Genomic DNA, 25,071 nt, shown 5'->3' on the forward strand with positions numbered 1-25,071 from the left:
AAGGTAATTTGATTCTCTGTCTTCTCAGTCATAGCTCTAATATAATAAAATGCCCCAAACTCTCTTTGTGAAGGGCTAGGTTCAGCCCAGCATGTTTGCCACATATTGTGAAACCCAGGAACATCAGAGTTTAACTTCCTTTCCAATACATGGCTTGAGTTTTATATCCCCTGACTTTCTGAAACTATTCAAGAAGGTCCCTTAGACAATAAAAGGATTAAGGGGCACAGCAGATGCCAGTGCACTGCTACTTTGAGATTTCTGTAAACACTGCTATCTAGAGAGGAAAATCCTCACGCAGAGCTGATGAAGCTCCTCATTGGGAGCAAGGATGTGACAGGGAACTAGCTAGGCAGGGTAGCTCCATACAAACACCAGGGAACATAAATAGATGCAATTTAATTGTAAGGTTATATAAAATGGAGCTACACTGTAATTACTTATTGAAAAACAGGAACATAACTTATCTTGGAAAAATGCTAGAAACCTAGATATCTTAAAAATCTTAGATATGGTGAATTATTACTTTTTCTATTACAAATTTCTCAATTGCCTATAAGAGAGGACTGAAGAATGTACCTAGTGGTGTGGGTAATCAAAGTGGGAGTATCTAACAGCTTTTGACCACCCTTTTGAATTTTGAAACATATATTTTCATTTGCTTTTTTTGTCAACTGTAAATCAGGAATATGATTCCTGACTCTGCTCTTATTCTTAACTTGTCCATTCATAGATCAGAATCCTACCTCAACTTCTGAAATGCAATATATATTTTTTCACCCTCTATTTCTGCATTTTTTTTTTCACCTTCTGGTATATAAAGGAATAAAGAAATGAACTATTCAATAAGACTAAGAATATGAGATGATAAAAACATTTACCTGTGAATAAAGTAGTTAGTAATGATGCCATTTGGCTTCTCAGGCGGTGCCCATTTTACTTCTACAAGTGCAGATCCCAGTGCTTTAATGAAAGGTGGGCTCAATTCTTTAGGAGGTGCTTCAGCAGTTCTTGAATATGTTTGACCACTCACTCCACAGCCACCTACAAAGTCAGAATTTTGCTTAGTGATGAGAGTTTCTTCCTCAAAAAAAGTCATTTTAAAAAATCAAAATACAAGTAAACGACTACATCCTTTCCAAATGAACTATATGATGGCAAGACTTACTATATGAAAGCAGCAAATCACCGAAGAAAGCAAAGACAAGACAGCACTTCATGAGTTTTGATAAAACAAAGAAATAAAATAAAATTTTCATGTATTCTTAATACTTTCCCATATTAAATTATTTAAATTTCCTTTCAGAAACTGTCTAGTCTCAATTGTTACATTGCCCCCACAAATCTCTTTGAGATCCCATGATGGTCTCCATAATGTACAAAAATGTACCCACACCAGGAAAAGAAGTATGAGTTAAAGGGGTTTAAGGCAGTGAGATCTTTTGAGAGAAACATGAGAAGTAGCTAATGTGGACATCACTGACATGCTTGGATGGCAGTGCCAGAATTCCCATGTCTTTCATGAGCATGAACTTTTCTTTGCAATGGAGCTCAGGATGGAACACTCCTAAAGTAAGGTACCACAAGGACCAGATAATACAGTAAAAGGAAATGAATGTCAAGTAAAGAAGCTCCTGGTGAAATGGTGCCTCATTTCACCTAATTTCATTATTAAACACCCATTTAAATTACTGCAGCTACAGTGATGAATTACTCCTAATTTTCACCAGGGCAGGTGAGAAGAGAATTGGTTCCAAGGTGTCATTTTAGAAAGACTTATTGCAATAGGATTTTGAAAATTTCCATTAAAGTCAAGGAATTTGTTAATATTTGGGCTCCTTTCTCTTGTCTTTTTGATCACCACTTCTTGTTGGTGAACAGTCACAGAACTTTGTTCTGTATGCACATTTAAAAAAATAGTTAAGCTATTTGGGAAGAGTTTTCAATAAAATGGCACATATTCCCTAAAATGCATTTTTAAAATCTCTGTATAAAATATTAACGATATAACATGCAGAAATATTTAATGCTTCATTCAGTGCTAGGCTTTCTTCTTGGTAGGCAAACACTATACTCCAATGCAGACAGAGGATTTAATCTGTTTTGCTGAGTTGAATCTATTTGGAAAATGTCCACTCCCTTCTAGCCACAGAGGTGAGTCTTCTAAAATCATCTTACCATTCTGGCATGCTTGTATTCTTATCTCATACAGGGTGTAAGGATCTAGGCCATCAACCAAAGCAAAATGTGCTCGACCTACTGGCTTCACCAGCAGAGTGGGACTACTTGCATTCAGTAGGATGTTGTATTCCAAAGGCACATTGACAATGAATATCCCTGTTGTGAAACAGAGAAGAACCAGTGATTATCTGAAATACAACAGTGCAGGACAACTTCAAAGAAGCATTCATCATATGCAATTTTAAATGTAAGCCCCCTCTGGAGGTTTTGCCTACTGCCTCTTTCAGAAACTAAAACTATTTAAAGATAAACTGGAATAGATCCATCTGCAGATCACATCTGGAAGACAGATGTTACAGTTCTTAGTTAAAAATCAAAATTAATTTCAAACAACGACCATGTTGCAATTGCTACTCTTGAGAAGAGGAGTGACCTTATGATTGGGAACCAAGCAGTTTTTATTTCTTTGTTTTGGAGGGGCAGCACTGCTGTTTGAATATAGAGCCATATGATCAAAGAAGTGAATTGCCACCATTTAGCAAATTATCCCTTGTTAGCCCAGCAGCAGTAGTCGAATGTAGGTCCTTAGCCTGCCTTACCAGTAAACTACAAAACACTAGCCTGAACCAAGAAACATCATTTTAACTGATAAAAAACTCCAAACTATCAGTTTTTAGTTGAAGAAAAAGCCCCCAGTTTTTACTATTTTGTTTTATTCCAGACATTTCCCCCCATTCCCACCATCTATTCCCTCCCATGCTGTCAATTCCTAATTTTCCAGTCTGGTTGAGAAGCTGAAAAATCAGCTTTTCCCCAAGAGCATGCTAAGCCATATGCCATCCCCTCAGAATGATTGGCAGAGGTTCCTGTATCTTGTTTCCTCCCATTTCTCAGGGTTGATTTTGGTTTTTTTTGATTGGCTTGATTTGGTTTCATATTAGGAAATGGGCTGTATGCTTTTTATTTTTTTTTCCACTCTATACTGTTCTATGCAGACAGAAGAAGTTTCATAAAACCAAGAGAATACAAAGAAAAATCTGTCCAGTGTTTCCTTCATTCTGCAATCATATAAGGCATAGTCTTAAGAAAGAACAAAATTCAAAATCGAGAGAATACCTTTCTGAAATGAGTCAAGGTTCTTAAGAGAATATATCTCTTTCCACAGAAGACCTACTTTAGCTGTCTTTGTAATTGCACCAAGAACCAGATGTCTATAAACATGGCTTTCCAAATCTTGAGAATCTTTCCGTTTGCAACTTTGGAAAATAACTCCATTCTTTCTCCTAATAGTGGTTTTGGTCCTTTTTTCTGGTAAAGTATCTACATTGATACTATGACCTACTATTACCTGGAAGCTAAAAAGAGCATTTTTTTCCACAAGAAGTTTGCAAGAAGTTGGAAATCAGAGATATTCCAAATTACAAAGAACTGATGTATTTTGGAAGATCAGAAAAATCTTTGAAATACAAAGTTTTTACAATTCTCAGAAGAAAAACAGGACATAAAAATCCCACAGAAATAAGATGCTGCTGCCTCACTAGATGCTAGACAAAGGAAATGCCATTACAGTAAAAGGCTGAAGCAATAGCCCTGAAGTGGAAGCATCCCTTCAATCTTATTTGACTGCTCAGGAACTAAAAAAGATACTGATATTAGTCATTGGAAAAGGTGAAGAAAGGAGACAGAGAATGCAAAAATCCCGCTGTATATTTTTTCACTGTAAAGGTTTTGAGGAAAACACCAAAATTTAATAATTAAGAATAGAATCATAGAAACACAACTTTTAAAGTCACGCAGGATCATAGAATGGCTTATGTTGAAAGGGACCTAAGAGATCATCTACTCCAATCTCCCTGCCATGGGCAGGGACACCTCTCATCTAGACAAGGTTGCTCGAAGCCTCATCCAACCTAGTCTTGAACACCTCCAAAGAGGGGACATTCACAAAATCTGTTGGCAGCCTGTTCCAGAGTCTCACTACCCTCATACTGAAGAACTTCTTCCTAAGATCCAGTCTAAACCTGTTCTTCAGTTTGAAACCATTTTCCCTTTTCCTCTACTGGACGCTCTTATGAAAAGTCCCTCTCCAGCCTTCCTGCAGGTTTCTTTCAGTCCTGGAAGGCAGCTACAAGGTCCCTCCAGAGTCTTCTCTTCCTCAGGATGAACCATCCCAGCCTCCCTCAGCCTCTCCTTGTAGCAGAGATGCTCCAGCTCCTGGGTCATCTTTGTGGCCCTCCTCTAGACTCGTTCCAACAGATCTATGTAAACCTCTGTCAGGTGATCTTGAAGTAGATGGCTTCTACAGCAACAAAGAAAATTATTTTTTGTCTGTAATATATGGAAGATTAAATGCACTGGAAGAGTGAAGTTGAGTGTACAGTGTATAACTATACCTCTAGTTAAAGATATATATTACAGCTAAATGAGCTTTTTTTTTTTCCCCCCCCTATAATTGGAGCACCTGTTACACAACAGAATATCTGAATTTAGGAGCTTAAAATGAAAGACAGCACATCAAATTGAAATCTTTTCTCTAATCTTGGAGTTAAGGTATCCTTCTCCAGATCTGACAACAGACCAGATATTTCAGCCAGAAAATCCCACTATCATATGAAAGTGACACTTCTGTATATCTGATCAGTGCATTTATTCTAGGCAAAATTTGCCACAAACCTTTGAACTTGAAACTATTCAGAATGTTCGATTTCCCATGGAAGATTAAATACAAAGGCAGCTGAATACAGGTATAAGTATGCATCAAAGAACACAGATGTCCATATCTCAGCAGAAATGCTGAAAAAAACCCTCACCAAACCCAAAATCTTTGCTAGAGGTTAGAAATATGTTAGGAATTGTACCAATAATACATATGATCAGGAGATAATAGTCTCAATAAGTGAAAATGAAATTGTATATAAAACAAAGTTAACATCAAAAAAATTCCAATATCCAATGGAAATATTTTTACAATTTGCTGAAATTCATTGACTGCTAAGATAAAAGAATCATTTTATAACCTGAAAAATAAAAAATATATACTCATACAACACAGAAACCTGTCAAGAAAGCGCTTTCTTCCTGAACAGCCTTCAGCAGCTGCAGCCAGTCTGAAACTACTACCTTGAGTGCTCTGATGACTGAAGGAAATGAAATGGGCATATTTGTTAAAGTCAGCTGGGAAACCACAAGACTTGGTTAGTTCCATAGTTCATAAATTTATGTCAGTATAAAAGGAACCTTAAAAGCACAAGTGAACCAGTTTACCCTAAGAGCAAATGGCAGTTTTGTTATTTGGTGTCAAAGTTACCATGAGCACAATGACAACCTGCCATAACACATTTTCATGTTCACTAAAGAACAAGGACTCAGTTGGTTAATATTCCCAGCAATACACTTTTTCATAATTTACAACAACTAGATGCTGATAGGTTATTTAACATTTATGAAGTTAAGATGTAATCAGAGAAACCCTGATTATCTTTACAAATAAAAAACTTAAATTATTCTGCTTTTTTTTTTTTTTTCTCTGTGACTTCATTTCACAGCAGGTGCACATTTTGCAACGGGACAAGTCAATCAAACTAAACCTAGGGTTTTTTGTATGCATATTTGGATAACATTTAATGGACAATCCTTTGCAAAATCCTGAAAATCATGTTTGATGGTTCTGCACACTTCAAAACTGGGGTAGCTCATAAAACACAATCTGCAGCACAAGATGGTTAGAACTGGGGGGAAGAAGCCACAGTCTGCTTACAAACTGGTCTCTAAAATCTGTCGGAGCTCAACTGCTGAAAAATTCTTTAGTATTATGTGAAACCAAATCAAACACAATCAAAGCAGAACAGTTGAACTGTTTCACTTACAGTCAACAAATACTAAAGTAAAAACATCATATCTTGTATTTATAAACAAGTAGGAGTTAAGTTGTATTTTAATATTTAACTTTAATATTTATTCTCACAAAATAAAATAAAATTAAAAAACTGACTTCCTAAGTATTTATTTTAAGATTCAAATATCCAGGTATCTCATTCTGTTTGTATCAAGGATTTCCAACAAGACTTTAAAGACAGTAAGAGCTGGAGATGCTGACTGATTTCCAGATAAAGAACTTTGGACACTGAGCTTGAAATATTTGTCCTACAATTATACAGAGCAAACAAGAGCTTCCATGAGAAAATAAAATGAGGAAATGTAACACTGGTTTAGCAAAAAATTTTCTTCGTCCACAAGAAAGGAGATAGCAGGTCAGATGGGTAAGCTAAGGACAAAGCTAAGAAACAAATAAATGTCATTCAAATACCAAATTTGAGCCCAAGAATAATAAAGGAAGAATCCAGACATGTTATGTGACTTTGATTCTAATTGATAAGCAAACCCAGAGATCGATAAAGTAGTGTTAAAACATGATGAGAGAAGACATTTTAATCTAGATGATCATTAGCATATGAAGCAAGTAACCTAGGAGCAAAAGACAGGATTCTCTTTTTGAGTGTGTCCAGCTTCCATGGTATCACCAGAAGCAACTGAAGATATCTAGAAGAATAAGGCCCCCAGTGAGGACCAGTGAGGTTGGCAATGAGTTGCAATGCAGGATGGCTACCTCCCCACCTATCAATAACATTTATGGATAATTTTATGAAGAATTACCTGGTGGGGATGTGTCCATTCAGATTTCTGTCTTCTCTTCATGGCATTAATAGTTTCAAAGTAATTGTAACATATCCTTCTGTAATGTATCAGTCAAATGTTCCATACCTTTGAAGTCTACGCACTGAGGCAATGCAACACAAGAGAATGGGATACCTATTCCAGAAAATGAAGTCCTATTTTCTATAGTGAGTGAGGTGTGTCAAATATTTTTCTGAATGCAACATTTTAACCACTACTCAGCCACCTTGCTATTTAGGTCAGTCAGGAGTTTTGAGATGCTAAATATCTATAAAGTCACAAGACTTTGAAACATTACAGATGCTGAATATTATAATTAAAGCCATCAAAACGAAGGTCTGTGTAATATGATGCCCATAATAAATCCTGAGGGTGAATATTTGATCTGTATTTATTACAGCAGATAAGAAGACAGAATGCCAAAGTGTCCCTGATATGCACAGACAGGAAGACACCATGACTAACTAACCTCTTATCAAAAACTACTCAATAAAAATCCCTTTGTTTCATGAAGACTATATCAATTAAAACAAACGTCTGGTCCAAGGGACTGCCGAGACTACGAATCCTTATAATAAAAGCTACATTCTAGATTTACAAGGTAAACCTGCATTATATCAGTATTGCCTGTTGAGAAATACAGATTCATATACATAGGAAAACAGATCAAGGAAAAAACCCCAACAAAACAACAGCTCCATGCATAATGACATAAATAATGCTAACAAGTTGTAGACTCTTTTGGCCAACCCTCCCAAATTTGGGATGCATGTGGCCCCAGAAGTCTGCATGCATAGGACCTTTTAATGGGATGTATGCCATTCCAGAAGATCAAAACCTCCAAAATAAACCTCCACCTGCATCCCCCGCAGTCTTTCTTCTGAGAAAAAAGCACTTGAAGACCAAAGGACTCAGAATAAGCATGAAGCAAGATTATGAAAAGTCAAGAATTAATTTCCTAGTTTTTGCATATACTATGCTACTGCACACAGGGCTTCTTTTAGAAGCATTAGTATCATTTAATAGCATTTAGCAACATTTCTCTGCTGTTAGTACTCCCCATTCCTGTAAGAAAGATTGGCTTGTGGCTCTGAGTTACTATAATATTAGAAGCAGCAAATTTTGCTTTGCTGTATACCCAGCAGGGGCACTGCATGAAAAACGATCTGTGATTCACATGTGAAACTTTAAATAATTGGCTCCACAACAGGAAAGCAAAGAGGAAGGAACTGAGTCACCAAATATCCACAAAAGTGAGATAAATGTTCAAGGTGTGTTCCAGAACTGGAAACAAGGACATGTGCTTTCCTCTGGCTGAGAATCATTCCTAGAGCTGTATGAATACATCAGACCTGCATTCTCTCCAGAGCCATGATATTCAGTCTCCTCCTCATCTCTCTGATTATGTGGTTTTAGGAATACATGAACCTTTGTATGCAAAAATCTTAATTGCAACAGATCCAAATGTACTACACAAATCCTGATTCTCCTTGCAGGCTTTTAACTTTGAGTAACAGGAATTTGAGCAGCTGGAAAAAAAAAGTCTAGAACAACAAGGACAAGCTTTTCTGGGAAACATCACACTCTTCACCAGCCCACACTTTTCCAGTATATTATGTTTTAAATCTATTTATAATGCTGCTGAATATTTCGTACATTAAATTACATTTATTATCAAAACTATAATACAGCATGAGTCACTTTCCAATAAAACCAACTGTAGATTATATGCCATTCGAATTCACCTGCCTTCTGCTGGGTTCTAAATCCTTTCAGGCAGTAGGGGTAAAAGTTTAATTTAAGATTTTAATCTTTTTCATATATTATAGCATTTCTATAATGGATTGTGTGCTTCTGAAAACTAAAAGATTGACAGCTCAGGGTATTATAGATTTATTAGTCATTGCTTAAATGGGTAGGGTGAATGTTGCTAAGCACTGCCACAATGCTTGCAATACCAGCCTTGAAGGCAAAATATTTTTTCTAGGTGACTTTATTTTTAATGTGAATTGAATCTACTGTGGCTGCTATGCAAGGAAATAACATCTTAAAAAATTAAGAAGGAAGACATCAAAGAATTCCCTGAGTTCACTGATAAAACAAGTATTGTTGTTATTAGAACAGGCAAATATCTGAAGTTTCTAAAAAAAATTACCTCATTTTAACTGAAGAGAAAGAGGATATCTAGAAACTGGAAAACACCTTGATGTAGATTAATTACACGAGACAGAAAACTATTCATTTACATTGCTCTCATTGTTGCACAATAACTACAGCATATAATTTTTAGAACATCAGTAAAATACACCAGCCACTTTAGTTACGATCTATATTAATAATACAGAGCACAGCCTCTCATATACAAAGATGCTATTATTCAGTTATTCCTCCTTAGCCTAACTCTGTAGCCCACCCAGACAACCTGGTGATGTTCAGGAGAAGAATAACAAGAGGGAAAACATTTTTGGGCCTTTTGGTGACCCACCCTCTGCAAGATAACTTGCCAACATAACAATATGGTGCTCTGATGAATAAAATTTACTCAATCCTAGCAAAGGATCTCTGTGTCACACTGACATTTTTTTTAAGGGACCTCAACATTGTATAGATGCAGGACAATGGGACATTTTAATTAGGACAGCTATCAAGATATCATCAACCCAAAAAGGTTGGCATGGTTCCCCATTGATAACTCAAGTTGGTCTGAACAAGAACTGAACTAAACTGAACTGAAAGGAAAACTCATTTTCAGCATAATTGGTTTTTGTTTCCTTAATACTTGCACTCAGTAATAGTTTACAAGATCAAATTAACATGGATTTTTGATCAGCTAATCCTCACAATACCTATTTCAAGTATATAGGTCAATATTAATAAAATACTATGTCACAAGAAAGAAACAGCTTTAGATACTGGTTATTTAAATCACACAAATACTAAGCCCAAATACAAATAATAAAAATATCAGAATGATTCAGCTGCCTGTCTGAGTATACTAATTTTTCCATCCTTTCATTTTACTACAAAGTACTACACTGAAATACATTTTTACCTGGCACATCCCAAGCTAGAAATATAGAATATGCATCAATTACTGTGACGTTATATGGGACATGAATTTTCTCTGGTGCTCCTACTGGTGTTTGTATAACATATTTATCACTAGTGTTGCTGCCACCCCAAGTGCTCGCTTCCATCTGGTAAACATATCTGTGCAAACACAAAAAGATCAGTAGACACTATGGTTAGAAGCTTTAGGCATACCAGTAATAGAACATTTCCATTTTCACCAATTTAAAGCAGTCTATACAAAGAGTGCTACAAATGCTTCATTAGTGAAGATTTTCACCTTTAAGGTTTCTTAATATGAGAAAAGTAACTCTTTACTTATCATAATAACTTAATTCTAAAATTCACATTAGCTTACATAAGGGAGAGAAGTACTGATCCTGAAAGTGTCAAAATCAATTTTGGAATGCCTTCTATAAAAATATCAGCAGCTGCTATTTCTGAGCCACTATGTTCAATATGGACAGAAACGTCATAAAACATGTACGCTGCTGTCTGCCGTATAAAGACTTAATTTTTTTCTAAGTATATTCCATGAAGGAAAAAAACAACCTATCAGTAAAACACTGAAGGAAAACAAAAAAGTCTTCCCCTCTTTGAAACAGAATGATCTATTTCTCAGAAAAATAAAAAAAAGAAGTCCTTTAAATAAGGCTTTCTAAAATCCGGAAATTTGGAAGCCTCCTAAATGCAATCTACCATTTTTTTCAGTAATGGAATAACATTGTAAGAAGTTTTTCTTTTGTTAAGAGAGCAACTTATATTTTGTACATTTCACATATTTACCTGTATTTTGAGCACCTTTCACATATTACCAGAGCTCTCCCACGTCTTACCTAGTGTTAGGTTTCAGGTTAACATCTGTGAAATTCAGGTCTGCACTTCGACCCAGGAAAATCTGTTCTCCATCACGAAATAATCGATACTCAGTAATGAGTCCATTGGGTTTCTTTGGTTCACTCCAGTAGATTTCCACTTCTGTTGAACTGACTATGATATGGTGAGGGTTTGGCCATACCCCTATTAACATCACAATGATATGATTTTAAATTTTATGATAGAGACATAGATTTTTTTATTCCTTTCCCACAGCTTGTGTTGTTGCTTTCAGCAATATAACTAAAGCATAAAACATTGCCAGAGAGAATGGCAGAATTTAACACACTTTCCAAATTTAACCTATATCCTGTGCAACCAACTAAACAAGGTACAGATTAACGGAGAACAGGGCCAAAGGCTGCAGCCTTCACATGCCCAATTATCTCTGCATATTTATTTGTGCTTTTAAAAAACATGCATCTGCTAATTCTAAAATTTCTAATGCAAAGATAAACATGGGGAAACTATCAAAAAAAAAAAAAAAAAAAAAAAAAAGTATAAATACAGTGCCAGGCAGTCAGTATAAAGTGTGTTAAAATACAAATTCTCCTAGGGCGATGGACTCCCCTGTGTAAATTTGTATATGATAGCTTGATAGATTGTAGTGGAGTTTTGCACCTTGTTAAACCATCAGAAAATACAAGCCCATATAATAATCTCTTTGCAGTTCTATTCAAACATCTTTTTTTCCTTACCATGAGGAGCAGCTTGTAAAGTTTGACCTGAAAGTGGCTGACTAGAAGCACACCCAGCAGATGTGCATGCAGTAAGCACAAAGCTGTAATTAGTGTATGGTTGCAGACCTAGAAAGAGCAAACAGGGTTTAGAATGAAATGTTAACATCAGATATCCCAAGAACTGTATCACTATATAGAAAGTTACTGGACTTAAAAGTTAACTTTCTGTATTTTTGGCAAGCATAAAATAAGAACCATTCTTATTTTACATCTGAATAATATTAAAATGGTGAAATCTAGCTAATTTAGATTTATATCTTCTCCTACCAGTTTAAAAGACATGACAAAACAATTCAGATGGAATGTGACTGTGCTGCAATGGATGCCCCTCATATAGATAGACATATTTGAATTACCTTCAAACCAGTTAACTTAGATGGCACTTGCAGCATAGTAATAACAGTCCATATATCAGGCCATATTAACATCTGAAAATTTTCCCAGTCTCTAAGGTGGTAGTCTTTTGGAGTTATCTCTGGGTTTGAATGGGTTGGTTTGGGGTTTTAAACCTATACTTTTGTCTGTACAAAATGGTAAAAAAATTAAATGGAAAGCATCTGAACATTCTTGGCACAGACATGATCTCCATCACTGGTAATGGCCATAGAAGTTCAAAGGTTTCCTACAGATAAGCACCTGAAAGTATAACTGCTTAGAGTTTTGAACTGGAAAAGCAGAAGTACCTGAAATGTTTTGAAAATTTATTACAAATATATTCACAACAATAAGAAAAGATATTAAAATACTCTTACTTGGAATTTTCTGCTATAATGCAAAGAAGTCCAAAGATATTGTCTTCCTGCCCCCTTCTCAACTTCTATCCATTCAAATTTTTCCTCTCTTTTTTCCTATTTGTTGCAAGATTTTACTGTAAATGCTATAAAGCAGTTAGGAGTAGGGCTGACAACCAAGCCCTCCCCATTACAAGACATTAATTTCAGTTACTTGTAATTTTTTTTTAATCTGAATTTTCAGTTCAAACCTTCTATGCTGGACATCCTTAAACAAGACTAGAAGAGAATATATTGCTTTGACATTTCCTTGGAAATTTTCAAACATCCTTGTGCTATGTATCCATGACTTTGGATTTGCCATCAGGTTGCCTGCAGCTTAAGAACTTGACTTTGGGACTCCTCATAAAATTGTACTCAAAATTTCGTTAAGATACTAAGTATTGAAAATAGCAATATTTTCACCCACTGAAGGCTTCTTACAGCTAAATGATCAAAGATGCAGACCTCAGTGAGTCTATTTTAAGCATATATTAGAGCTCAGCTTTAGCTGCTGATCACTCTGCTTCACAGAGGTGGGTTACAGAGTTTTGGCAGCCTCCAGCCCAGGCTACAGGGTCTCTGCTAAAATGCTCTTTTGGGTATTCCTCTAAGTTCATCTTAAAAAATATACTAGCAGGCATGGACACTGGAAATGTCTCTCTTGCCTGTTTTCAAGGACTCTTTTATTAACACCTCACAATATATTTTTAAAACTTTCCTGTTCCTCAATGTGAAGAGCACAAACAGTACAACAGAAGCAAATTATACAGAAAAATAGAAAAAATTGAAGATTGTAAAACTGAACACTCATACACTAGGAAATTCCTTTGGTAGCAATGCAAATTGACTCCCTTTGTATACAGGGTCTGTGGCACAGTTTAAATTCCCTCCACCATGAGGCCTCTAGTCTGCCTAATTGTAATTCAAGACTTCTTTTCGGGTGTCCACCCCTAGAGTGCACAGTTGCTTCACTAACACCAACCAGCTGAGCACTGCAGATGGCTCAATAAAGAACCAGAAGAATAAAAAAAAATTAAAGGAAAAAAAAAAAAAAAAAAAAAAAAAAAAAAAAAAAAAAAAAAAGAAGAAAGAAAGAAAGAAAGAATGAGAATGCTCTCTCTCAGAAGCAGGATGCTAACTCAAAGAGACTGTGAGAAATGGAAAGCTCCCTGGACCTGCCAGGAGGCCATTTGGGATGCCTGAGACCTGGCTGTGAGAGTACCTGGTGTTATCTAAAACTTTCCATATCTGAGCACAACTTGTGACAAGCTGTGACAGCCTGAGATGTGCCTTCCTCAGCACCACAACTTGAACAGACATGAATGCCCTGGGTGACAGAAGCCAACTGCCTGCATCCAGAGACGGTCTCTACTCCATGTCATTCCACACTTCATTCACTGCAGCCCTGTGTGCTTCCACTTGGCCATCCTCCTGGGACACTGCCCCTTCTCCTTTCTTCCTCTTGGCAGCCAATGCCACCAGCCCCTCAGCAATCCATATTTTATCCCTCTGACCTGGCACCATCCCTCTTGCCTCCCGTGCTGTGCTGCAGATTCACACCATCCACAGGCATGTATGAACGGACCTCCCTCACTTCTCCAGAGCAGAAAGGAAACCTAGCTCGAGGTAGATGCAGAATCAGGACCATCCACGAAAACAATAAGCCTACCAAACATAGCAAAAGCTGAGGTAGAAGTCCTACGTAGAGAAGCCTGTTTTTTTTTTTAAATTTCATTTTATTCCTCTCTGGAAGAGGCACAGATTTTGGACTGTATGAGGCATTATCACTATGTACAAATGACCACACTACTATGTAATGCAAACTGCTTGTGTGCAAAAGGCTGAATTTGGCTTATGCAGGTCAATTCATACATACTATGCAGGTCAATTTTTAAGCATGTGGCTTTGTGACCTTAGTAACATACTTAAAATGAAGCTCATGTGCTTAACTGTAATTACAAGAACAATGCACTTCTGCAACACGAAAAAAAAAAACCCAAAACCAAACTGGGCAAGATCTTTGTTTATGAAGTACTAAGATATTCTAATTAAAATATATTGCAAACAAATAGAAAGAATAAGCAACAATTATGTAGAAAGGTAAAATACTGAATGGAAGACATGCAGGCTGCTTACAAATTGAAGAAGATGTGAGCGAAAGAAAATAAAGAGATGACTCAGGGGGACAGCTCTGGCTGTAACCTAATAACGAACTGTAAGAGAAGAAAAATCATCTGAACACGGTGTATAAAAGTAAGAAGGGAGAAAATGACAGTTGCAGACTAGAGAAAGGCAAAGGCATGGAGGAAAGCCAAGTATTTAACATTTCAGGATAGAAAAGATTACTGTGGCAACAAATTACTTGAATTCCCCTAAAGGGAGTCATGTTCACTTTTAAAGGAAACATGCATAATAAAGCAATACTCATTTACAACTATGCTTTAAAGAGAAAAATGAGAATTAAAAAAAAGAGCATATGGTTTCGCTAAATTTATTGGTGAAATTTTGATACCTGAAACCTCTAATCATACAGGGAACATGGCAGCAGATTTTTACTTAGATTATTAAATTACATTAAACACCTTGTCTTATGCATGCTTTGGAAAGCTCTGTGCAAATCTATGTATGGAATTAATAATAAAAATAACAAGTAAGATAATCTTGAAACATAAACAGCATTTTGCTTTTCCAGTTTCTCTGCTTGATCACTCCCTAGAGGATACTTCTCCTTTTCTTTTTCAGTCTATAATTGTGTATGTGTAGGGTGTTTAATGTTTTTTAATTTTATTTTATTTTTTTAAACAGTCTTTTTTGTTATTGTGGCATTTGTCATTTGCCAAAGGGCTTGAAACAGTGTTTTTTTAAAAAGTGTATTGTTCTATTAGCCAAATCAATTCCTTCTGATACTGTTTGTCTCCATTTATGGGTATGGCTCCAGCAAGGTCAGTAATTAGCCCTCCAGATAACACTCCTGGGCCCAGCCGTAGGATTTTTTCTCAGGAGGATGCCAGATTGCTGACCACAGCCTCACACAACTCCTCCACCCCCGCGGGTTTCCTTTAGATAAATATTACTGATGATTCAGTGCTGCACAGAGACAGAGTTGACCAGTGACAACATTTCTGTGTTGGTTTAGTTTTCACTACCATGAAATGCCCAGTATGTTCAGATGAAATAATTTCAAACTATTAAATCATAAAGTATTTCTTAATCTTGTTTCTTTTACCAAAATAAGCATCAATGATCTTGCTCAGCTTTTACCTGAAGATAACTGATCTCTGAAATTCTTGATAAAGCCACTTACTTGGTATATTATCGTTAGTGTATTAAAAAAGAGAAGTTGAGAAGAATCTTTGCTATAAACCCACCTGCTGCTGCTGAAGAGGGTACTCTTAGCTTTCAATTACTATTCCCCTAATTATTTTCTTCAGTTTTACCCTCTGTCTGGCCCCCACTGCAAAGCATTAGCAGGCCCATTTGTAAAGTAGTAGTAACACAAAGTGAAACAATGCCATAACTGTCATCCAAATTGTTCTGTACAGAGTAGTGGAAGTGTTCAGTAATAAATGATATAAAAAGGTCTTTTATTGACAAGCTGCCATGTGCTGTTTGCATTACAGAATATGAGAAGATGATGGCTGCTGCCCCTAGGTCCCAGTGGCATTCAACTCAGTGAGATAGCAGAAAATGCTTCAGTTTGCTTAAAGCATTGATAACACCTCTAAATAATTAACTGAGGACTTCCTGTCTTCAATTACTTAATGCTTTTTTTAACATCTTGAGAGGATTATAAGCAATTTATGGATTTCACATGATGAGCACATTCACCGCTATTCCCACAAAGCATTTGTGGGATCATGTTTCCAAAGCTTTGATGTAATTAAAAATAAGCAGCAAGACAATGGTGCAGTGGCAAGGTGCTAGCCTGCTTGTCTGTTATTTGCAAGACCCTAGATTCAATGTCTCAAGAAATGGTAATGCTACAGCTTCATTAATGTTCAACTGTTGCTCAGGGAAAAGCAGGGTTTTTTTTGGGGGGGGGGGAAACAAAGAAAGAAAAGAGAGAAAACCAAAAACATACATCCACAGGGAATGAGACAGCAGTTCAAATATTTAAGATTATGTTTGAAATCAATTTGATAGTTTTATCTTATTATTTTAATTTAGAGAGCAATAATTAACACATTGCTAAATCACTGCCATGAATTCCACATTACCCAAGGAAGTTCCTGAAAAAAACAGCACTACATTTGATTATGACTGCCAGGAGAAATAAGCACTTATTTCACTCCTGGCTTAACATGGCAGCACTGGACAGTGGATTATCAGAACAGGCACACAAAAGGAAAAATGATTGTTGTTTCTGAGTAGGTAATTGCGTTTTGCCTCTCTTCCAGCTGGTAAGAAAAACAGTAGGGCTTGCATTAAAGTCTCAGTTACTCTGGAGGTATAACTGGCTTTGGGGAAGGAAGTACGAGCATGAGAAATCTTTTTCGATAGGTTTAATAAATCATTCCTTGTTGGTAGGTGTTCTTTACCATCTAAACTTACAACAGCAGTTGTAAAACATGTGTCACTCACTGGCACACTCAGTGAGTATCTGATGCCCAGAAGCACCAAGTATGAAGACAGGTGTAATATACAGTTGATGAATTTCACACTTGAATATGATATTGTGAAAGAGGAACAGCAATTCTTCCTCTCTGAGTGACAACAGCAAGGAAGGACTCTTTTTAAGCGCTATGGGATCCACACTGACTCAGGATTCATGCTTTGAGGAGTGGTCAAAAGTGCCATACGTGCTGTATAAGTTTTATGTGCCATAGGTTCTTTGGGTGGCTACTATATGGTGTGTATAGCATATAAAGCCCCAATTTTCCTACTTGAGTTAAAAAAAAAAAAAGGAAAAAAATAATGTGCTTATGAATTCCTAAGAAACATAGCTACAAGAATTCAATGAGCAATTTGAGGTCAAAGAGTGAAAAAAGATATCCCAGAATGCTAATATTCCCATTTTGTGTTCAATAGAAACATTTCTAAGAATAATTTTGCTTCAGTGTATTCCAATGTAAGTAAAAACTGATTATGTGAAAACAATACGTGTGATGTCTGAGTCAAATCTTACTCCAAACTCCCTTGACTAAAGCTTCTTTCAGATACACATGCTCTAGTGAAATGTCACTAAAGATTTGGGAAAAAAGATATAAGTAAAATACGGTTATTAGCAGAATCCAGGATCTTTCCCTTCCTGTCTTCCTTTCCTTTTTATTTCAAGCATAAAGTACCAAATCCTTCCTACTTTTACACTACTTCACATTCACTGCAGCACTAATTGCCCATTAATCATGGTAAAAGAGTGACTTGAATCAATGTGAGGGGATGGCAAGCCTACACAGAATGTCTGAGACTTCAAGCACACCACAAAGCATGTATCTTGAAATGCATAGATTTATTTTAAAATTTTGAAATTAAATCTATTAATATTTTAACAAACATCAGTCAGAAGTGAAAGAAATTAAAAAAAATAAAGACATGTAAAGTCATGAACAGGAATTCTAAACTGTGCACAGTACTGGGGATTTAAAAGTTAATGACAAGTACCATTTTAATGCATTAAAATGTCTTATATCTTAATGACAGGACAGTAGCCTGTCAGATAGCTCTGCTTCCTTACCTGACAGTGTGTACTGCATTCTGCTTGCAGCATCAGTGTATATAAGTCCTTTCCCTACTTGACTGATCTGGTACTCTCTGATGATACCATTTGATTTCTTGGGTGCAATCCAGCTTAAATGTAATGATGTTGAGTTCAAAGTACTGACGTCTGGTGGCTGAACATGCTCTGGGACTCCTTGGACAGTGACTGCAACTACCTGAAGATATATGAATTAAATAGTAATTTAATGCAATAGTACACTAGATACCATGATCAATGAGAATGTCACTTTTGTTTTAAAATGTTGTTTGGGCTGGCATATCATTACTAAGGGCCTGGAGAACTAGTTACTTTTTTCCTCCTTTTTCACAATGAAATCTGACCTTGAATATATTACATAAGTCTATGTCTACAATTTATCACAACAGGTTCACCATGTTTTAGCTGCAGTGTATAGAACAGGGTGAAACAACAAAACCTGTATTGCTTGAAAACTCTTGATAACTCTCTTCCATATGGTTTGTCAGTGTCTCTGCATTTTAACTGCCTGATTTCATATATTTTAAGCACTAGTAAACATGGGACTAAGCCTCCATATATCCCATGCAATCTGAACTCTATTGTAGTTATTTGCAACTCCATATTTTTGTAAGGAAGCCAAGGATTTTGAAACACAGAATAACTTAAAAAAAAGCTTGTTTTCTATTGATACTCCCACTTTCAAATAACACTGTTTTAATAAATGAGTCAGTTCTTTTTATCTTTTTTTTTTTTTTCACTTTTCTTTTTCTGTTATTACCACCATAAAGTATTTATATAGTGCTGTAAATACAAGATGTGCCTCCTCTATAATATATTGTCTTAGTGCATTTGGTGGAATCAGTCTCTATTTTCAGACTTCAGTGTTTGCAAGAGTAAACTCCTTATTACAGGCAAGAGAAATAAGCAGGATCTATTAGCTCAGGTCAATGGCTGCAACAATTGTGCCTACTGAGATTTTAGACCACAGGTCTCTGTGCAGGTAAAGAACTATCCACCTATTTCCATCCCTCTGCATCAGTGCTTCTTTTCCTGTGGTTTTGGCTGAGATTTACAACAATAAGAAAAACACCTCAAAGTAAAAAAAAAAAATCAACTCCTGTATTTCATAAGTATTATAATTACCAAGCACTGCCATTCCGCACCTCTGCCCCACAGACCTTACACTTGCAGTCATTTTCATAGAGGCATGGATACTATTGTCAAAAAGAGATCACTTAAGAAATAGTTTTTCCGAATGGTTAATAAAGCAGGTATTTTGCAGAATAGAAACTAGAGGTGGTTAAATAGTAATGCTGGTGAAAGCTATCCATGGTTCAAAGTCATACAAAAGGAAATGAAGCAGTGAAAAAGGGAGAGAAGAGATTCTGTTTGGTTAACACTGAATCAGAGGAACGTTGTACACAAAGGGAGCGTAAAGCCTGAAGCAAGTGCAGACACAGAAAGCCAGTGAAGGGTAATATAGGGGAAGGAGACTCGGAATGAGAAGGTTGTTGAACAAATTGACAGATTAGAGCTAAAGCAGATAAATTAATAAATACCAAGGCAGAAGAGGCTACAGACCTCCTACTGAGAAGCAAAGATTTAATTTCAGGGCTTAGAGAAAGTGTATTTTAATATTCCTTACTCTATTCAATCATATACAGATTTCTCTTTAACAAACATCAGTTCCTACAGTGCGATTTCAGCTTTGCCAAGACTGAGATACTGCTGCCTTCTTCTGCTTGCTTATAACAACCTTAGGTTCCAAATAAGATTATTGATAGTTTTCACTTACTCAATAATCAGCACATCTTCAAATTACACCTTTCCAAAAGCATTTTTATGGTAACACACTGGCTGATAAAATTCTGGCACCAGTTCCATAAAGACCAATTCACTAACCTTGCTGCTGTCTGTGCAACCAGCAACAGTGCAGGCTCGCAGCTGGTATGAATATTCTTGGTATGGCTGGACACCACTCGTGTCTGTGAAGCTCATTTCTGTTCCTCTAAAATGCTCAATTCCGTTTCGGAGAATGATATAGTAAATAATAAGACCTATTGCAGAAAGAAAGTTTTCCTTTTTGTTAGCTGAGAAATCCTGGGTGATACACTATAACAACCTACTCAATATTAAATGAAATCTCAATGTGACCACTGTAATCATCATCTGCTTAAACTTCTAATGTCAGATGCCTCTACATCAACACCTCCGTAGTTCTCAATTTTTAAGATCTTCCATGTTTTCTCACTGTTTGAAAATCATAAGCAATATTTCCTGAAAGAAACATAAATACCACCATCCCCCACCCTCGAATCCCCAAATATCTTGTGACATGATTGTGATTTGATCATATTTGCCACTTCATAATAAAAATGTTTTCAGAATAGGCTTCTGGGCAATTCTTAGAGACACACTAAATTGTCTTCTGTGAAGTTAGACTCTGTTCTTTGCAAGGAAAATTATCTCAATCTGCAGCATTTAGTGATATGTATATTTCAGTGCTAGTGATTAATTAAGAAATGATTTATGATTTTGGGCCCTGTCAGTTGAGTGATAGATATTTTTTAACATAAATCAATACCGTTTGGTTGAAGTGGTTCTTCCCAGTTGAGCAGTATCATGTCTTCCCGATTACCCACTTTGGACCATTTTGGTGGACTTAAACCCTGTGGTACATCTTCTTTAGTGACAGCTCTGCTAATTTCACTGAAGCCTCTTCCATAGCTATTCCAAGCAGCCACCCTGTACTCATAGGTGGTAAAAGGTTCAAGGTTCAGGTCTAGAAAAAAAAAAGTTACATATAGATCATCGCAGCCTTACCAAAATACAAAATAACTTCTGTGTATTTTTTTTCTGTGTATAAAAATAGATAGATATGAAAGTTGATCCTTTAGTCAGGGCCATTTCTTGATACAGCAGTACTACAACCATTGTGAAAGCCAGTTTAGACCTTAGGTATTCATTGAACTTCTCACCACTCATTTCAGCTCCCTGAAGCTTCTGTCCTGATTCACAGATTAATTCTTAAAGAATGCTACTTCACTACAATTGCTTCACATTTAATTAGAACACCTGATAGCATTCAGAACATCTTTTTCTCCAAAGCTAATTAAATACACTAGCAAATCACAAATCTGATATGCCACTTTTCCTTACCTATAAATGAATACTTGTTGGGACTTCCTGTGTAGACAGTCTCCTCTTCAACTGGACACACACCTTCTTTTATCTCCTTTTGTGTAGCACGCTGTGAACCTTTTATCCATGCACATATATTCTCCCTAGGATCAAAGTCACACTTTCCACAATGTGCAGTTGACTCCATGGATAAAGGGCAAAGGATATTAGCCTTGCATTCTTCTTTTACCTAAGGAATACACATTCAATTTTAATATATTTATAACATCTTGCTTTCTTTAGAAATTATTCCATTAGTGTGTCTTTGTCTTCGTTCATTGCATAAATCAAACAACCACACTGAGTACATTGGTATTTCTAGCATATGGGAGACCCTTCCAGCCTTTGGCCTGTCTACTGTCTTTGATCATCAATGCTTTTATAATCCTTTGTAAAAGTGAAAAAAACAGAGGGTTTTTTTTGTAGAGTCCTTGGATGAAAACATCCCAAATTTACCACTGTAAGCCCAAATAGCTGGGTCTGTTGAAAGAAGAAGATTCTAGAATCAAATGAGAACAGGATTTTATCCCAGAGTTTAAACGTTCTGCTTCTGCAAAGGCCAATATCCTATGGCAAATACGTAGCAACTTCCCAGCTTGCTAGGCTCACAAGAGGACTCTGAAATTCCTTGACAGCTTTCAAGGCTGAGAACTCTATCCATGGGCTACATAAATTGTCTTATCTACCACATCACTCCCAAATAGCAGTTCTGCTGCACTAAGAGGACCACTGCAAACATTGACAAAGATATAGCATTTAACCCATAAAGAACAATTCACAGAAACTGAAATATACACTGAAAACCCACGTTTCCATTAAAATTCATGAAATAATATTTTTGCCATCCCATAAGCTAGAGAGAAGTAATCCTCATAAAATATAGGTTGTTGCAGGAAGAAATGTACTGCAATATTTGCTATACATTTTTCTGTCCATTAGGTTACAAACTTCAGAAGGAAAAAATCTCCAAAAGATTTTATCTAACGCTTCCTTAATTCACCTATTAAAATTAACTGATGATGAACTTCAGCTAATTTAATTCTCCACGCTTGGCACATTCACAAATATTACATTGTGATAGATATCAATATAGGATGTAAGATATAGATGCATTGGATTCACATATAAAATTGCTCCAGAATATGTCTAAGAATATCAGTCCTTTTAATGTTAGTAAATTTGCTCATATCAGAACACTAGTAATGCTATCTCTTTTTTGCTGTAGGTAAGTGAGACACAAAATGCTTCCTTTGTTTATACATTACACCTAAGGCCTGGATCTAGCAAGTTATCTACCAGAATTCATTAAACTATTCTCAGACATTTTTTGCCTTGCATAAACTAATACAATGCATTGTACTGTAGCTGACTCATCAAAACACTGGGATATTCTCTAGGAGAAAATTATTCCATCTGAAAATGAAATGACATGGAAACCTTGACATGAAAAGGAGAAGATGGAAGAAATATTTCTGTATTAACTTAGCAGATCATCGAAAAGGATATAGAACACCTGAATGTGGCAGAGTGGGGTTGTTTTTATTGTAGTGTTAAATGCCACAATACCTATCTGATTTCCATATTTCTGAATTTACCGTATCCAACCCTCTTTCTTTCTCTCTCACCACTTGCTTCCTCTCTTTCTATGTATAATAAATATAGCTATAAATATTACTTAATAGAAAAGAACATACTTATATATAAACAGGGTTTCCATCCTTTGAAATGTTCATTTACTTAAAAAAAAATACAATAACACCTGAGAATGTTTTTATAGCTTATATGTAACACCAAGATACCAATTCTTGAAGATTTCTGTTGAATTCAACTGGAGTTGAAAGATTTTGTAGCTTTTAAGGTATGGCCTAATTGTCTCATGCTGATCCATATAGTCATGGACTAATCTGAAAAGAAGGAGTATTGGCCTTTATGATGCTTAGTTTACTCTTACCTTAAAACAAAGTGAAAGTAAACTATATATTTCATTAGAGAACCTTTTATCTTTTTATTTATTTATTATTTTATAGAGAACCTTTTATTAGGAGTGAAAGGTACCAAAACAATAATGCTCTCATTGCTGCTAAAAGCTATTCAGGGACCTACCCTAGTACTGCTGAAATTTATGACAAAATTGCCAATGGTTTTCTATAGGACCAGGGTGAATCAATATGATTTGGACTTTGGTATTTTCTATCAATTGCTTTTTTTATTTTATTTTATTTTTGGGTTTTTTTAGGAGATCTGTGTCATACTGCCTGACCAAATTAAAATGTAATAGCACTTTCATACTTCAGAACTGGTCACTTCAATTTTATATTTCACTTAAGGAATATCATCAGGAACAGTAGTCACAGAATGAAAACTGGCTATACATGTCAGTCTTGTTAGTATGCCAGCTTTTAGCCACTGTACTAATCTGAAGTGCTGGGCAACACTTCACAGAGGCAGCTAATCATTATTAATTCCTTTAGAATTCATTGCAATAACATCAATCATGGTGAACTCATTCGGTATTAATATGGATGTAATGTGAAAATGAATAATGCACACAAGAGTTTTTATATTCTGATTTTAGAAAAATAGTTATGAACAGTGTCTTTCTCTTTCCATCGTCAAATCAGAGCTACCGAGAGATTTTCTATCAATTACCTTCATCATCATTCCAGCTGAAATCTTGTCAGAGCAAACATATTTCAAAGGATTATATCCAACTCCATTACAGCATTCTTCGCTCTTTGGAATAAGTTCAGTCTCACAGCACTTTACTGGCACTTGGTCATTCTTTCTAACATGTGCTAGGGACTCACCACTGGAACCTGAGCAGCATATGGCGTCTGACTTATTCACATATTCCTGCCCACAACAGAACATCCCTGAAATGAATAAACATACAAAAAATACCCAAATTTGGACTGTAAGTAAATAAATAAATAGATAAGAAAGGAGAAAGCTCAGAATGCGATGCAGCTTGGCATAAACCCACCAGCAGCTGGAATTACACAGATTTAGCTAAAGTAAGATTAAATTTGAACGTGAGGTGACTGAAGTAAGCGTCCTGACTTCCAGACCTCCTGAAAACAATCAAGAATTAGAGGCATAAATTGGTTCCCCCTACAATAAATTTACCCCATTGCTGAACTTCTCTAAGAACCTTTGCTATGAAACACCATGCCAAGGTACAGTGGTTTAAAGACAGACTGTTGATGAAAGTTTCCTGTAGAATGTAGAAATTGGGATTGCTTCTCCAGTCAGGTCGCATTCATCCCCCCTCACATGAGCAGTCCTCCAATAGAGCATTTTAGCATTCCAAAATGTTTCACATTACATTTCATGTTTTAAAGTGGGAGTTCTTACAGCTATGTAGAACCTAACAGTTGACTTGTAAAACACCAACAGTGAAAGTTCAGTCATCTAATACAGAGAATTATTCTTTAAGAAGTTACTACCTAAATATAATTTGCATTTCTATAGTGGAACTGATAAGCTGCCAAAATTAATTCCACTGTTTTTCTTCTATTTTTAATAAATTTAATGCAAAATTAAAGGCTTGTCATAATCAGTGTAATCTACCATATATTCACATGAATTATCCTGCAGCTGTGAAATATCAGAGTTGAATCCCACAGCATTTAAATAGAGGGGTAAATTTTAATTATGAACAAAATGATACAACTGCCTCTAGAATTGGCAAGGAAATAAATGTTATTACTAATTCAACTAATTCAACAAAAGAACAAGGCTGTGACACACTGTTACATCTACAAAGTAGTTTGTATTCTACATAATTTCTGTAGAATCTAGGCACTTAAAACATGTGCAAAAGTGGCCACTTTTCTCACTGCCATTTATTGCAGCAAATCTCTCTTAGAAATTCATACATAATGAAAATTGCTCTTTAAGG

General features: G+C 36.0%; 1 protein-coding gene across 1 annotated transcript in view; it reads right to left on the bottom strand.

Moving 5' to 3' along the window:
* USH2A (usherin) overlaps positions 1-25,071 on the bottom strand; it is a 385,338-nt gene that overhangs the window by 60,066 nt on the left and 300,201 nt on the right. The window contains exons 50-59 of the mRNA XM_071739639.1: positions 23,820-24,043; positions 21,150-21,360; positions 20,575-20,772; positions 19,893-20,047; positions 17,988-18,186; positions 11,499-11,606; positions 10,761-10,944; positions 9,908-10,065; positions 2,179-2,337; positions 882-1,044 (exon numbers count right to left, since the gene is read on the bottom strand). Coding sequence (XP_071595740.1) covers positions 882-1,044; positions 2,179-2,337; positions 9,908-10,065; positions 10,761-10,944; positions 11,499-11,606; positions 17,988-18,186; positions 19,893-20,047; positions 20,575-20,772; positions 21,150-21,360; positions 23,820-24,043 — 1,759 coding nt within the window. The remainder of the gene's footprint in view (positions 1-881; positions 1,045-2,178; positions 2,338-9,907; positions 10,066-10,760; positions 10,945-11,498; positions 11,607-17,987; positions 18,187-19,892; positions 20,048-20,574; positions 20,773-21,149; positions 21,361-23,819; positions 24,044-25,071) is intronic.

The sequence above is a fragment of the Heliangelus exortis genome, chromosome 3 (assembly GCF_036169615.1).
Source record: "Heliangelus exortis chromosome 3, bHelExo1.hap1, whole genome shotgun sequence".
Taxonomy (NCBI): domain Eukaryota; kingdom Metazoa; phylum Chordata; class Aves; order Apodiformes; family Trochilidae; genus Heliangelus; species Heliangelus exortis.